The sequence below is a fragment of the Salmo salar genome, chromosome ssa23, assembly GCF_905237065.1.
Source record: "Salmo salar chromosome ssa23, Ssal_v3.1, whole genome shotgun sequence".
NCBI classification, from domain to species: domain Eukaryota; kingdom Metazoa; phylum Chordata; class Actinopteri; order Salmoniformes; family Salmonidae; genus Salmo; species Salmo salar.
The window spans coordinates 39867815-39884666 of record NC_059464.1 but is presented as its reverse complement, the minus strand read 5'-3'; the positions used below and the strand labels follow the sequence as shown (position 1 = coordinate 39884666).

Here is a 16852-nt window from a genome sequence, read left to right as displayed (position 1 = left end):
AAAGAGGGGCAGAGAGAAAGAGATGAAACAGAACGGGCTCAGAATGTTAGGGATCAATGAAAGAAATCCATCTGAATATATGCATATTCGTCTCCGTTTCAGCACCAATTGGTAGCTACTCTGATCTTGTAGATTATTTAGGGTTAGGAAAGTATTTATGAATCATAAACAGGTTTGGAGAGCCTTTACGCTCGAAATAAAGAAAACAATGGTTTGGTTCATTCTGAAAATTGCCACATTCAGTTCTTTAAAACCTCTTAGATGTAAGTCCCCTTTTTAGGGGACCTGCGTGTTTCTGGTACCGGTTCCGACCGACATTTTCACTTCCTCATCTATCCGTGGATACCATAGATCGAAATGGCTCGCATTGAGTGATATCCCTGGTTCCCAAGGACACAGTAGTATTTTCTTCTGAGCCTGTGTGACGTAGGATGTGAAATCTGAAACCACTTGAAGCTGGGATGTCCCTCCTTCCATTTCATTCGCTCTGTCACAGCCACTGACAAAGCACATGCCTGCAATCATCACGGTAGCACATTCAGAGATAGATTTATAGCCATTAATCTAAAAATAATTCATAGATTTTAAACAAACAACAGTTTCTGTTTGTCATAGATGGACAGGATTAATATGAGATGGAAGGAGAGTTCCTAATGAGTTCAGGAAGCCAAGCTAGAGCTTTGTGAGACGTTTACAGCAATGGGGGCAGATGCTTTGATCAACAGAGAACTTTAGAAAATATGCACATTTTCTCTAACACTAAACATAGAAATATGTATTTAACAGTTATAAGGAAGGTAAAATCTTATAGTAAGTCATTTTATAATTTGATTATGCTATATTTAGAAAGCATCTAAGTAATTTCAAGCCTTATTAATACAGCTTTGTATTGTATTGAGCTTGTGTCCTAAAAAGTGACTACACCTCAGCAATTTATAACTATTTTTACCAGGAAGGTGAGATTTCTACCATTCTTTGAGTACTCAGCATTACTAGTTATTTTTTATGGCCCTCTCATGATAAACAATTACTTTTGGGGATTACGTAGATAACATTTTCGATTACATTTAGTTAGATTGAACTGTTTAACCCATGGTAATACTGGAAGATTAGTGTACATCTGTGGTGGAAAAAGTACCCGATTGTCATACTTGAGTAAAAGTAAAGATACCTTCATAGAAAAGGGAAAGTCACCCAGTAAAATCCTACTTGAGTAAAAGTCTAAAAGTATTTGGTTTTAAATACAACTAAGTATCAAAAGTAAATGTAATTGCTCAAATATACTTAAGTATAAATAATTTCAAATTCCATATAATTAAGCAAACAAGACGGATAGCCAGGGGGAGTCTCCAACACTCAGACATCATTTACAAATGAAGCATTTGTGTTTAGTGAGTCCACCAGATCAGAGGCAGTAGAGACGACCAGGGATGTTCTCTGTTTAGTGAGTCCACCAGATCAGATGCAGTAGGGATGACCAGGGATGTTCTCTGTTTAGTGAGTCCACCAGATCAGAGGCAGTAGGGATGACCAGGGATGTTCTCTGTTTAGTGAGTCCACCAGATCAGAGGGAGTAGGGATGACCAGGGATGTTCTCTGTTTAGTGAGTCCACCAGATCAGATGCAGTAGGGATGACTAGGGATGCTCTCTGTTTAGTGAGTCCACCAGATCAGATGCAGTAGGGATGACCAGGGATGTTCTCTGTTTAGTGAGTCCTCCAGATCAGAGGCAGTAGGGATGACCAGGGATGTTATCTTGATAAGTGAGTGAATTAGACCATTTTCCTGTCCTGCTAAGCATTCAAAATGTAACGAGTACTTTTCGGTGTCAGGGAAAATGCATGGAGAAAAAAGTACATAATTTTTTTCTTTTAGTGAAGTAAAAGTAAAAGTTGTCAAAAATATAAATAGTAAAGTAAAGTACAGATACCCCAAAAAATGACTTAAGTAGTACTTTTAAGTATTTTTACACCACTGGTGTACATATAATTATAATAGGGAAAATAGTGTACAATAGTAGGCTGTACCCTCGTCTATTGCCTGCACTAACCACGGAACTGTGTGATGACACAGCTAAATATTGTACCATGCGAGTTCAAACTGTCACGGCATGGTCTGCGCTCCATAATGATTTAATTCAACTTGTTTTTTCTTATTATCAACTGTTACTAACGATCCTCAGCAACAACCACATGGCCGTGCCAGCGTTTACAGAGGAAGCAAATGAAGGTAAATGAAACAATGTCATTAAATTAAATGATAACGTAGGCTATACCAACTGAAGAAAACGAACAGTAAATTGGCAGTTGAATTGTGTTATTTGGCCTACTGACGGTCGATACTGATAGTGACTAATATTTAACAATAGCCCTTATCAAATTGTTACCAAGTACATTACAGTGGATGGAGAAGGTGTTATTTTTATTAAGCCAACCTCTGGGCCATCTCTAAGTAGATGCTTACTCCACTTGGAACGGGTAGGTTCGCTAGAACTTACTCACAGTTTCCTCGTGCGTAAATGTGGTGGAATTACTGGAGAATTAAGTCAAGGTCAGAATACGCCGTATTCAGAACAAATAGCAGGTGAATAGCAAGCTATTTACTTGCACTTAACTCGGATCAGAATCGGGCCCTAAATGATTATGTTAACCTGGGGTGTAATCATTACTCCAAACAGTTGCATTTTCGTTCCATTTTGCAACGAAAACTAGCATTTCTATTGGACATTTTCAGCAAACAGGGACGGGGGACCTACCTGAATCTGTCCAATAGAAGCGTTAGTTTTCATTGCACAATGGAACGTTTTGCAAATGTTTGGAGTAATGATTACACCCCAGGGTTGGGGCCAATTCCACTTAAATTCCAGTCAATTCAGAATGTAGTCTGAAATTCCAATTATCTTTAATGCTTTTCAATTAGGAAAAGTTTGAATTGGGTTCACTTTCTGAATTTGGAATTGAACCCAGCCCTGATGTTAACCAGTTCTAGCCTTCCGACCAGTCCAAAGCCTCTACACACTGACTGGGAGACATTAGTCACTGGTCTATTAAAAGAAGAGTTGTGCAACAGCATTCTGCTCAGGGTAATAATGACTCTAACCTTACCAGGGAAGAAAATACGGGTATGATGCATATTTCAATCAGAGAGAGAGAAGAAAGAGAAAGAGAGAGAGAGAATGCCAAGCTTCTCCAGCCAGCTAAAGATTTCTTTCAATCCCAGGGAGCAAATACATATATTCATTAAGTTGAATAAAGGTCTAAGGTGCTGCTGCGTCCACTCATGTGGAGTGGGTTAGACACCTCTACATCTCACTGAGGGTGGATGGGTAGTTATATTTACAGGCTGAGTTTGAAGGACTGACTCCAAGTGCTAAATCATGAATATAAGCAGCTAGGGGGGAAGGAGCGAATGAGACGGAGCACGAGCCACACACATACATGACAGGTCAGGCATCCAGGGCCCGCTGGTTCACATCAGGAAGTAGACGACTGGCTTTTATGACTCGCCACTCAAACTGTGTGTCACACCTAAAACATTCCCCCAAATGTTTCCGTCACCACGATACTAAGGGCATGTGTCATCCATATCTTATAGCATCACAGAATCAATGCTGTGGTCGTGTTCTTTGGCATTACAGGTGTAATTACATTCAAATTGCGCCACTGTAACATTGTTTCTGTCTTGTTGGTGCTGTGGGAAGGAAGATGTAATTTCCACAGCTCTGTTGAGAAGGATTTACCCATCATGTAAAATTACTGGATAGAGCGCACACACACACGCACGCACGCACGCACGTACGCACGCACGCACGCACGTACGCACGCACGCACGCACACAGACAAACAACCAACCTCCAGTTTCACACAGCGACTAAAAATACAGGATTGGCGTAGCATGCCATGGCTGGGCCATGGAAAAAAGGCTGTCATATTGGGAGCAGAAGTCATGGAAAACGGGAGGATTCGGTTTCATTGCAATAAACCTACAGCATTACCGCCTGCCAGCCTGCCTGCCAAATATAGCACCCAATAAACCTACAGTATGACCGCCTGGCTGCCTGCCTGCCTGCCAAATATAGCACCCAATAAACCTACAGTATTACCGCCTGCCAGCCTGCCTGCCTGCCTGCCAAATATAGCACCCAATAAACCTACAGTATGACCGCCTGGCTGCCTGCCTGCCTGCCAAATATAGCACCCAATAAACCTACAGTATTACCGCCTGCCTGCCTGCCTGCCTGCCAAATATAGCACCCAATAAACCTACAGTATTACCGCCTGCCTGCCTGCCAAATATAGCACCCAATAAACCTACAGTATTACTGCCTGCCAGCCAGCCTGCCTGCCTGCCAAATATAGCACCCAATAAACCTACAGTATGACCGCCTGCCTGCCTGCCTGCCTGCCTGCCTGCCTGCCTGCCTGCCAAATATAGCACCCAATAAACCTACAGTATGACCGCCTGCCTGCCTGCCTGCCTGCCAAATATAGCACCCAATAAACCTACAGTATTACCGCCAGCCTGCCTGCCTGCCTGCCTGCCTGCCAAATATAGCACCCAATAAACCTACAGTATTACCGCCTGCCAGCCTGCCTGCCAAATATAGCACCCAATAAACCTACAGTATTACCGCCTGCCAGCCTGCCTGCCTGCCTGCCAAATATAGCACCCAATAAACCTACAGTATTACCGCCTGCCAGCCTGCCAAATATAGCACCCAATAAACCTACAGTATTACCGCCTGCCAGCCTGCCTGCCTGCCTGCCTGCCTGCCAGCCAAATATAGCACCCAATAAACCTACAGTATTACCGCCAGCCTGCCTGCCTGCCTGCCAAATATAGCACCCAATAAACCTACAGTATGACCGCCTGGCTGCCTGCCTGCCTGCCAAATATAGCACCCAATAAACCTACAGTATTACTGCCTGCCAGCCTGCCTGCCTGCCTGCCTGCCAAATATAGCACCCAATAAACCTACAGTATTACCGCCTGCCTGCCTGCCTGCCTGCCAGCCAAATATAGCACCCAATAAACCTACAGTATTACTGCCTGCCAGCCTGCCTGCCTGCCTGCCTGCCAAATATAGCACCCAATAAACCTACAGTATTACCGCCTGCCTGCCTGCCTGCCTGCCAGCCAAATATAGCACCCAATAAACCTACAGTATGACCGCCTGCCTGCCTGCCAAATATAGCACCCAATAAACCTACAGTATTACCGCCTGCCTGCCTGCCTGCCTGCCAAATATAGCACCCAATAAACCTACAGTATTACCGCCTGCCTGCCTGCCTGCATGCCAGCCTGCCTGCCAGCCTGCCTGCCTGCCAGCCTGCCAAATATAGCACCCAGAAATCCAGAGCAGAGTAGGAGCTAGCCAGAGAGACACAGACTGCCTACAGAACAGAACAGTACACAGACCTCTACCTGACACTGTTGCATAGAACAATAGCAGAGAATGTTCATGTCCTTAGGCTGCTTTTCTTCTCCCACCCAAAAAGCATCTCTCACATCCAGGAAATAATCCTGAACTAATGACTGGTGCTGGTCTCCTGGAACACAGACATAGAATGCATAGAAATATAATCTAGATTCGATTTCTATGATAGAATGATACACTGTAGGCAGCCCCTTGGCCCTCATTACCAGCATGTTTTCCTGTTGTGATCTGTACAGTGTAACAGGTGAGCTGTTGAAAATATTTCTTCTTGAAGGACAATAAACTAACTTCCATCCAATTTCGAACTCTGACCCCTGACCTCTAACCCCTGTCCCCTTGACCTACCTTGACCTTGCCGTTGGGCTGTAGTAGCTCGGTGACGGACACCTTGTCCTGCTGCAGTCGCCTCTTCACCAGCTTGGAGCAGCACACGTTGACCGCCCCTTGTACATGGGATGCGTTGTACTCCGAGAACGTCCGGCTGTCAATCACCAGTAGACGACCCGCCCCCCTCTGGATCAGCCCCGCTAGGCGCTTGATGTCCATGGCGCTCCGCCTGGTTGGTCCCTTCTCCCCCGCCATGATGTCACAACGATGGGTAGCAACGAGGTCAGTGAGGAGTGGAGAGGATGGGTGGATGGATGGGGGGAGGGGTGGTGCTGAGGGTAGATGAGTGGATGGATGGGGGAGGGGTGGTGCTGAGGGGGGAGGGGTGGATGGATGGGGGGGAGGGGTGGTGCTGAGGTTGTAGGGGTGGATGGATGGATGGGGGAGGGGTGGTGCTGAGGGTGGATGGGTAGATGAGTGGAGAGAGGGAGTGGTGGAAGCGGAGAAGAGAGGATGTCAATGGAGGAGAGACGCTACCGCTACTGTAACGGACCTCAGGAGAGCCATGGTGTCTGAGGAGAGAAGGAAGAGTGAGTGAGTGAGTGAGTGAGTGAGTGAGTGAGTGAAGGCACTTTTCATGTAGATGGTTATAAGTCAAACATTCTAACCTGTATGTGAAAGATCCATCTAAAGTGAATCAGCATCTACACACTGTTCAAATTAAACGCTTTGTAACACTAGTGGCAATTGAGCTGCCACCAACTTTGAGAAAACTTTGCTGGAGTTTTGAAACACATGGGTGTGAGGGTTATGAGACAGATTTAAGGTGTACTGAATCAATCATCCTGAGAAGTTATGAAACATGACATAGTGATGATTCACACCACACATGACATAGTGATGAGTCACACCACACAGTAACCAAGTGGACAAAGTAGCCTACTGTCTTCCATGTTCCATCCTGTATGCCAGACCCTGGGCTGCTAATTAGAGCAACCTAAAACAAACTACAGCCATCAGTACCATAACCGCAATGTCAAGTGTAAAGTATTCTTACATTTACAGTCTCTTTACAGGCTTTACTCACCTCGCATATAAAAAACAACCAGAGTGCTAAACAAATATATAACATGTTAGGACTTCACAGGGGCTCTGGATCATCCCTGAGCTCAATCTGTTCTGAGATCTGATCTGAGGAATCTACTATGAGGACTATCAGGTGAAATTACAGCAATACACAGTGCCTTTATACACTGACTACAGCGCTGTACTACAATTGAAACTGTGTGTGTGTTGTGGTGGGTGCAAGGTCTCTTGTGTGGCAGCTCGTGAAACAGGAAACTGAGGAGCTGAGATAAATTAAGCAAGAGGGGAATTCACAGAGCAGGTCTGGACACAGATAAACAGCCTGTGTGTGTGTGTGTGTGTGTGTGTGTGTGTCGTCACATGTCACAGAGACCCCTCTATAAGCTCCTTCATCACACAATGACTTTCCCTCCCACCGCTACAACTGTCAGACTGTTAGCTGACACACACACACACAGTTCATGCATGCACATACACAGTGTAGACCAAACATTTGAGGAAATCCCATGGACAAACATTACATTCCGAGGTACTGTCTGATGGGGTGACAGAAAGTGCTACTTTACATAAGATGGTGCAGAGCAGCCATATTATTTTATTTATTTTCTGCTACGCTGCGTCATGAAAAATACATGTCACCTCTCCTCTCGCTTACTGTGTAAAGGAAGGTTTACACCCCAGACGAAAGAGAAAGTGAGCGAGAGAGAGTGTAAAAGGGAGAGGAACGGGGGAGTGAGAGGCTTTCCCATGAAGAAACAGAGGTTTCGGCTAAAACAGGACTGTAAACAATGCATCAGGACAACATCTCCACGACAACAACAGTAGCCAGTATAGCTTTCCTGGAGAGTAGAAATGCACCATTTACATACTGACAACCATGTACTACACAGAGAGAATGGGAGGAAGAGAGAGGTGAAAGAGATGGAGACAGAGAGAAAGAAGGGCACCATGTGTGTAAGGAGTGGGAGAGAGGAAGAAAGAGTATGTGAGAGAGAAAGGGAAAGAATTTCTGTTTGTATGTATGAGAGCGAGGTGGGAGACAGAAACGTGTGCGTGAGTGAGAGAAAAACAAGAAACATTCAGTCCTATCCAATAGGGACTTGGTGGGCGACAGAGACACAGAGAGACAAGCAGAGTGAGAGTAACACAGAGAGAGAAACACAGAGAAAATGAAACACAGCGAGAGAGAGAAACACAGCGAGAGAGAGAAACACAGCGAGAGAGAGAAACACACAGAGAGAGAGAAACACAGAGAGAGAGACCTGTTGCCACAAGAAAAGGGCAACCAGTGAAGAACAAACACCATTGTGAAGACAACCCATATTTATATTTATTTATTTTCCATGTTGTACTTTAAATATCTGCACATCGTTACAACGCTGTATATAAACATAATATGACATTTCAAATGTCTTTATTCTTTTGGAACTTCTGTGAGTGTAATGTTTACTGTTAATTTTTATTGTTTATTATCTACTTCACTTGCTTTGGCAATGTTAACATGTGTTTCCAATAAAGCCCTTGAATTTTGAGAGAGAGAGAGAGAGAGAGATCTGGTCAGCAGTGTCCATGGACAGGGGCCATGATCTAATCAACAACCTCTAACCCCTACTATGACATTATCGCCACGGCACAGGGAGGAGATGTGGAAGGAAGGGTTGTTATTCTGTGAGGAACTCTCAGCCTAACAACACATCTAGCTCAAGGCTACACTGTTAGCTTTCTTATCAGTAACAGCACACTAAGACTTTTCTGTAATTTCAACAGTAAAACACTGTAGAATGCACAGTAAAATACCATACATGTGTTTTACAGTATTAATTATGATGCATTGTGGGAAAATGTGTGCTATAAGAGGCTATATTTGTTTCACTCCGTGAGTGAGAACGCTGTACCCTCACAGAATACGGCAATATACGGTACTTCAGGGATACCTTATCCTGAAACTCTACAGTAACTTACAAGCTAATTGCTGTCAGTACTTTACTGGAATTCAAAATACAATACAAAACCATACTGCATTTTGTAGAGAGCCAAAAACCTTGGGTGCACAGTATTGTTGTTTCTTGCTCATTAACATATTTTGAGGCGTGTCTTATAAGAGGCTATATATGTTGCACCTGTTAATGAGAGTACTGTACCAATTTAAGTGATATGCGGTAGTGATTCCCTACCAATTAAACGTATATAGGGAACAGATCAAAGTGGCAGCAAGTCACAAACCTTTAACGGTTGAGTGGCTAGCCATGTCCTTTTGATCTGTTCTGCCCGGTAGTATTGACAGTTTAGAAGCCTTTGTTAAGGCTTAAAGTGAAAATGATAGAAAACACCATATATCAGTTGGCATAGTGTAATATATAATTAAATATTCACTATTTGCAATTACTGATTTTATTTGATACAATTTAAGAATAAAGAACTGTATTGCTACGCTGTTATATTTACTACAGCATTCTGTAAATGATGGTGCATTGCGGAGCAATACACTGAGTGTACAAAACATTAGGAAAACCTTCCTTATAATGAGTTGCACCTCCTTTTGCCCTCAGAACGGCCTCAATTCATTAGGGCATAGACTCTCCAAGGCATTTAAAGTGTTCCACAGGACTGCTGGTCCATGTTGACTCCAATGCTTCCCACAGTTGTGTCAGGTTGGCTGGTTGTCTTTTGGGTGGTGGACCATTCTCGATACACACGAGAAACGGTTGAGCGTGAAAAACCCTGCAGCATTGCAGTTGTTGACACATTCAAACAGGTGTGCCTGGAACCTGCAAACATACCTTGTTCAAAGGCACTTAAATCATGTCTCAATTGTCTCAAGGCTTAAAAATCCTTCTTTAACCTGTCTCCTCCCCTTCAGCTACACTGCTTGATGTGGATTTAACAGGTGTCTTCAATAACGGATCATAGATTTCACCTGGTCAGTCTGTCATGGAAAGAGCAGCTGTTCCTTCTGTTTTGTACACTCAGTGTATTGTGGGAGTAGAACAAATCACTGGGACGTGAACATATTTTAACGAGTGCCTTGTAAGAAGCTATATTTGTTGCACCCGTTAGTGAGAGTGCTGTTCCATGTTAACTGATATGTGGTAGTATTTCCTAAATAATTAACTGTATGAAAGGAAAAGATCAGAGTTGTAGCGGGTCTTAAAAATGTAACGGTTGAACATTTACCTATGTACATTTGGTATGTTTTGCCTTGTCATCATAGCCAGTTGGGAAACCTTTTGTTAGGCTTCAAGAAGTGCAATTCATACAAAACACCAAGTATTCATTAATATGCAAATCCTTACAGCCAACATTCTCACTCTAATCCCTTGTAATTACAGTAAAATGCTGTTTAAATACATTTCTTACAGTTTAAAATGTTCACTTTTATTGCTCCGCTTCATTGCTCTGGCATCAAGTTGCTGTGAATATCTCAGTATTATATTGGCACTATCCAGAGATGGTTAGAGATAGATTATAAGATACACAACATGGCCAAAAGTATGTGGACACCCTGTCACACACGTTGCGGACAGGTGTAAAAAAAGAAATTGAGCACACATCCATAAAATCTCCATAGACAAACATTGGCAGTAGAATGGCCCGTACTGAAGAGCTCAGTGACTTTCAACATGGCACCGTCATAGGATAACACCTTTCCAACAAGTCAGTTCATCAAATTTCAGCCCTGCTAGAGCAGCCCCAGTCAACTGTAACTGCTGTCATTGTGAAGTGGAAACGTCTAGGAGCAACAATGTCAAACGCTGAAGTGCGTAGCATGTAAAAATCCTCTGTGCTTGGTTGCAACACTCACTACCGAGTTCCAAACTTCCTCTGGAAGCAATGTAATCATAATCTGTTCGTCAGGAGCTTCATAAAATGGGTTTCCATGGCAGAGCAGCCGCACACAAGCCTAACATCACAATGCGCAATGCCAAGTATCGGTTGGAGTGGTGTAAAGCTCGCCGCCATTGGAGTCTTGAGCAGTGGAAAAGCATTCTCTGGAGTGATGAATCACGCTTCACCATCTGGCAGTCCGACAGATGAATCTGGGTTTGGTGGATGCCAGGAGAACACTACCTGCCCCAATGCATAGTGACAACTGTAAAGTTTTGGTAGAGGGGGAATAATGATCTGGGGCTGTTTTTCATGGTTCGGGCTTGGACCCTTAGTTCCAGTGAAGGGAAATATTAACGCTACAGCATACAATGACATTCTAGACGCTTCTGTGCTTCCAACTTTGTGGCAAAGGTTTGGGGAAGGCCCTTTCCTGTTTCAGCATGATAATGCCCCCATGCACTAAGTGAGGTCCATACAGAAATGATTTGTCGAGATCAGCCTGCACAGAGCCCTGACCTCAACCCCATCGAACATCTTTGGGATGAATTGGAACGCCGACTGCAAGCCAGGCCTAATTGCCCATCATCAGTGCCCGACCTCACTAATGGCCTTGTGGCTGAATGGAAGCAAGTCCCCGCAGCAATGTTCCAACATCTAGCAAAAGCCTTCCCAGAAGAGTGGAGCCTGTTATAGCAGCAAAGGGGGGACCAATTCCATATTAATACCCATGATTTTGGAATGAGATGTTAAACAAGCAGGCATACAAATATTTTGGGCCATGTAGTGAATCTTGTTGTAATTACAATTATTTTGAAGACCAATGTATCCTTAACTATAACAACATTTTCAGTAACGGTTACAGAAACGTTTTACTTGCAATGACTGTGATATGTTTTTTATTTTTTTTTATCAACTTAGTTGCTAAGTAGAAGAGTGCCTGCTAAATGACCAAAAGGTACATGTAAATGTAAAAAAATGTACTTGAAAAAACACTGGGTAAAATGTCGCTGCATGGGTAATTCCAGTAATACACTGTCAAATTGATTACATCAACATTTTTGGTACGTAAAATGGATTTGCATAAAATAGATTATAGTAGCTGTACTGTAAAATAAATTACAGTATCTTACTGGCCAATTGATGCCAGCAATTTACTGTACATTTTACAGTACAGCTACTATATAGATGGAGATAGAAGATAAGACTGATAGAAGAGAGAGATAGAATTTCATTTAACCATTATTTTACCAGGCAATTTGACTGAGAACACATTCCCATTTACAGCAACAACTCAGGGAATAGTTACAGGGGAGATGAATGAGCCAATTGTAAACTGTGGATGATTAGGTGACCATGATGGTATGAAGGCCAGATTTAGCCAGGACACCAGGGTTAACACTCCTACTCTTACTATAAGTGCCATAGGATCTTTAGAGACTACAGAGAGTCAGGACACCTGTTTAACGTCACATCCAAAAGACAGCACCCTACACAGGGCAATGTCCCCAATCACTGCTCTGGGGCATTGGGATCTTTTTTTTGACCAGAGGAAAGGGTGCCTCCTACTGGCCCTCCAACACAACTTCCAGGAGCATCTGGTCTCCCATCCAGGGACTAACCAGGACCAACGCTGTATAGCTTCAGAAGCAAGCCAACAGTGAGATGCAGGGTGATATGCTGAAGAGAGAGATGGAGATAGAAGACAGGACCAATAGAAGACAGGACCGGTAGAAGAGAGAGATGGAGACAGAAGACAGGACCAATAGAAGACAGGACCGGTAGAAGAGAGAGATGGAGACAGGACCGGTAGAAGAGAGAGATGGAGACAGGACCGGTAGAAGAGAGAGATGGAGACAGGACCGGTAGAAGAGAGAGATGGAGATTGAAGATAGAAGAGAGAGAAGGAAACAGGAGATTGTTGTAGTTCTGTCCTTGAGCTGTTCTTGTCTATTAATGTTCTGTATTATGTCATGTTTCATGTTTTGTGTGGATCCCAGGAAAAGTAGCTGCTGCTTTTGAAACAGCTAATGGGGATCCTAATAAAATACCAAATACCAAAAACAGGACAGCTAGAAAAGAGAGATGGAGATAGAAAATAGGACCGATAGAAGAGATAGAAGAGAGAGATGGAGATATGAGAGATAGAAGAGATGAGAGATAGAGATGGAGATAGAAGAGATGAGAGATAGATGAGAGAGATATAGAATATAGAGCCCAGAAACTCAAATCTGGACCTCGAAGCCAGTTCCATTGCATTGTTTCTTTGTTCCTCTCCCAATCAGGGACTGATTTAGACCTGGGATATCAGGTGGGTGCAATTAATGATCAGGTAGAACAGAAACCAGCAGGCTCCGGACCTAGTTGGGTGAGAGTTGAATAACCCTGATATAGAGGTATGAGAGAGAGAAAGAGAGATAGAAGAGAGTTGTTTGGGGTTTTAGGCTGGGTTTCTGTATAAGCACTTTGTGACATCTGCTGATGTAAAAAGGGCTTTATAAAAAAAAGCGTTTGAAATTAGTCTTTCTCAATCTTACAGAATTAGGTGTGAAACCGACAGTCTTATTAATCTCCATCACTAACTCTATTCAATCTGTATCGCTGAAGCATTACAAATTGTGCGATAGAAATGTTCATGTTTTTCCAATTGAGCCGACATATGCAGTGTTTACCGTGAATGCAGTCTCCGCTAATGCAGGAACATTGCCTTTAAATTTGAATCACGCTGTAACTCTGAACTTCAGCGATTCAGATTGAATAGAGTGTGTCACGATAAGAGTATTTGAAACTGTCAACAGCACACAACATCCATTAGCGTACCCATGTCTTCCTAGTAGTTCTTATATAACAAGGGTATTTTCTTCCATCATCTCCTACACCAGCAAGTGGGCAGCAATCTGACATAGATGTCAATCTATCTACAGTGGCTGCTTGGCAATGTGCCCAGTGCTAGCACAGCATCTGGAACATGGAAGAGCTAACTAACTTCTATATGTAGACTGCTAGAGCTAACAGAGTCCTCCTGCATAACACAAGGACACTGGGACTACAGTACACAGAGCAAAAGACATTGAAACGACATAGAAAATGTATCTTTGGTTGAAAATATGTATTTTCAACATCTTGTGCTCACTAATGCCTCTACCGTCTCTTGACATGTAAGAGGGGATACAAGTAAAGCACACACAACAACACATAGTACAAAACACATCACATGCAATGCATGTAAACAAAGATCCACACACGCCCCCTCCTCTCTCCCAAGACCAATACAAATGCAGATTTGATTTCCTCACCTTAGCTAGCAGCTAGTGTAGCCTCACTGCACCAAGGATATTAGCATCCCTGTGTCATCCTTACCATGCCTTATGACATCCCCATAGCATGGCTATGTCAGTGGAGTCCTCCAGACAGACAGTGCAGTACTAGAGAGCAGGATGAGACGTGATCATATCCTCTCTGTGTTGCTGCTGTTGAGCGCAACACACACTGACCGCTGCATATGTCTAATGGCGCCCGAGCCCGCCCTCCCTAGCTCCCTTTTTCTTCCTCCCTTTCTCACTCTCCCCCTCCCTCACTCATCCTCAATCGTTCTCTCGTGCGGACAACAAGGACGAGGCTGTGAGGGGAGAGGAGGGGTGAAGAGGGGATAGGATGGAAGGGGTGGGATGGGGAGAGGAGAGAGGGAGTAGCGGAGGGGTAGGGAGAGGAGAGAGGTACCAGCAGGGAGAGGAGGGGTGTAGTATTGAGCAGGAGAGAGGTACCAGCAGGGAGAGGAGGGGTGTAGTATTGAGCAGGAGAGAGGTACCAGCAGGGAGAGGAGAGGTGTAGTATTGAGCAGGAGAGAGGTACCAGCAGGGAGAGGAGGGGTGTAGTATTGAGCAGGAGAGAGGTACCAGCAGGGAGAGGAGGGGTGTAGTATTGAGCAGGAGAGAGGTACCAGCAGGGAGAGGAGGGGTGTAGTATTGAGCAGGAGAGAGGTACCAGCAGGGAGAGGAGAGGTGTAGTATTGAGCAGGAGAGAGGTACCAGCAGGGAGAGGAGGGGTGTAGTATTGAGCAGGAGAGAGGTACCAGCAGGGAGAGGAGGGGTGTAGTATTGAGCAGGAGAGAGGTACCAGCAGGGAGAGGAGGGGTGTAGTATTGAGCAGGAGAGAGGTACCAGCAGGGAGAGGAGGGGTGTAGTATTGAGCAGGAGAGAGGTACCAGCAGGGAGAGGAGGGGTGTAGTATTGAGCAGGAGAGAGGTACCAGCAGGGAGAGGAGGGGTGTAGTATTGAGCAGGAGAGAGGTACCAGCAGGGAGAGGAGGGGTGTAGTATTGAGCAGGAGAGAGGTACCAGCAGGGAGAGGAGGGGTGTAGTATTGAGCAGGAGAGAGGTACCAGCAGGGAGAGGAGGGGTGTGCAGGTTAGATCTGTAGAGGTACAAACTCACACCATCATTGCATCACAGCTCGCTTCTCATTCGCTTTTGTCTGTCTAGACTGAAAGGGAGGGGAGAGGAGAGAAGGGGAGCCCCCAACCTCAGCATCCTCATCCATCCAACATGGCAACGCAGCATACTAATGAACATAGCAAACCACATTGACAATCCCTACCCTGCACAACTAGACTCCTCCATCCTGCATTTAGAAACCCTCAGAGATTTAGAAGAAAAAGCCCTAACTACCTAAAATAACCAGCGGAAGCCTGTTTTTATTTCTAAAACTCTGAGGTACAGAAGAGAATAAGTAGGAAACAGGTGGGACTGACTGGAGCAGATTGCTAGGTTTCCATGGAAACAGCCCGTATTGGGGAGAGCAAGGGGCACGAGGAGGACAGAGGGAGGATGCTGTGTAGTGGGTACTGTAGGGTAGGGTACCACCACAGGGTCTAGAGCTGGCTCCAACACTACTGACCAATACTAGTATATCGGAACAGGTTCATACACTAACCAGGAGAAGAATAACAAAATAGGTTCAGGAAAATGCTATCCAAAATATAGATGAAACTTTGGGTGCTGTAGTAGCCCAGGAGTAATGAAACGTGACTTTAAAAAAATGACCAGAAGTCTCAAACTGAGTAAATTATTTTAACTCAAATTGTTCAGGAAGAATGCTTTGCAATACATTTAAAACAATTAACTCACTTCTATGCAATACATGTCAAATAAACAACGCTGGCTGTGCTGACTGTCTTCTTCAGGTCAATAATTACACATAAGCCTGTGGAGGGAAAGCAAACACAAAGGGATCAACTGGAGTACACCCAACGATGAGGTAACATCATCCAAGTTAATCATTAACTTCCCAATAACGTCATCTACAGACCTCAAATGGGATGGGAATCTGTGGAACACACACAGCATTTTAGCCAGTGTTACCTAGTGTTAATTTGTCAGTGTAATATTTATAGTGTTGTTTGAGGTGTTACAATAACACTGTCAGTTTACAATTAAAGAGTATAATTGTAATGATAACATTCTCCTACAGTAGGAACTCACTTGGTGAAGTCCACAGGACTGAAAATGAACGAATTCAACAATGTTTCTCTGTCACTAACAACTACAGTAATTGGTGGTAATGCCACAATTCACTCAAAGGCAAGGCACACTGAGAAATGATATTGAATGTTGGGCCTCCTGAGTGGCGCAGTGGTCTAAGGCACTGCATCGCAGTTACTAGCTGTGCCACTAGAGATCCTGGTTTGAGTCCAGGCTCTGTCACAGCTGACTGGGAGACCCATAGGGCAGTGCACAATTGGCCCAGCGTTGTTGGAGTTAGGAGAGGGTTTGGCTGGCAGGGATGTCCTTGTCCCGTCGCACTCTAGCGACTCCTGTGGCAGGCCAGGTGCATGCATTCTGACGTGGTCGCCAGGTGTACGGTGTTTCCTTCAACACATTGGTGTGGCTGGTTAAGCGGCATTTAGTCAAGAAGCAGTGCGGCTTGGTTAGGTAGTGTTTCGGAGGACGCGTGGCTCTCGACCTTTGCCTCTCCTGAGTCTGCATAGGAGTTGCAGCGATGGGACAAGACTTTAACTACCAATTGGACACCATGAAAAAGGTATCTTTTTTTTTATTTTTACAACAACTCTAAAATTCACTTGGCAAGGCACACTGAGAAATTATATTGAATGTGTGGCTTAGTTTGGGGGGGGCGATCCTTTCAATTAGTTATTTTTTGCCAGCCGTGAGTGGAAGTG

General features: G+C 44.2%; 1 protein-coding gene across 2 annotated transcripts in view; it reads right to left on the bottom strand.

Moving 5' to 3' along the window:
• LOC106584592 (dual specificity protein phosphatase 8) overlaps positions 1-16852 on the bottom strand; it is a 108959-nt gene that overhangs the window by 88333 nt on the left and 3774 nt on the right. Inside the window, exons 1-2 of one of the 2 annotated variants that reach the window (XM_014170055.2) lie at positions 13972-14183; positions 5783-6336 (exon numbers count right to left, since the gene is read on the bottom strand). In XM_014170055.2, the coding sequence (XP_014025530.1) occupies positions 5783-6019 (237 nt within the window). In that variant the 5' untranslated portion in view covers positions 6020-6336; positions 13972-14183. Of the gene's footprint in view, positions 1-5782; positions 6337-13971; positions 14184-16852 lie in introns of those variants that run through there. The other variant, XM_014170054.2, reaches the window with a different exon arrangement.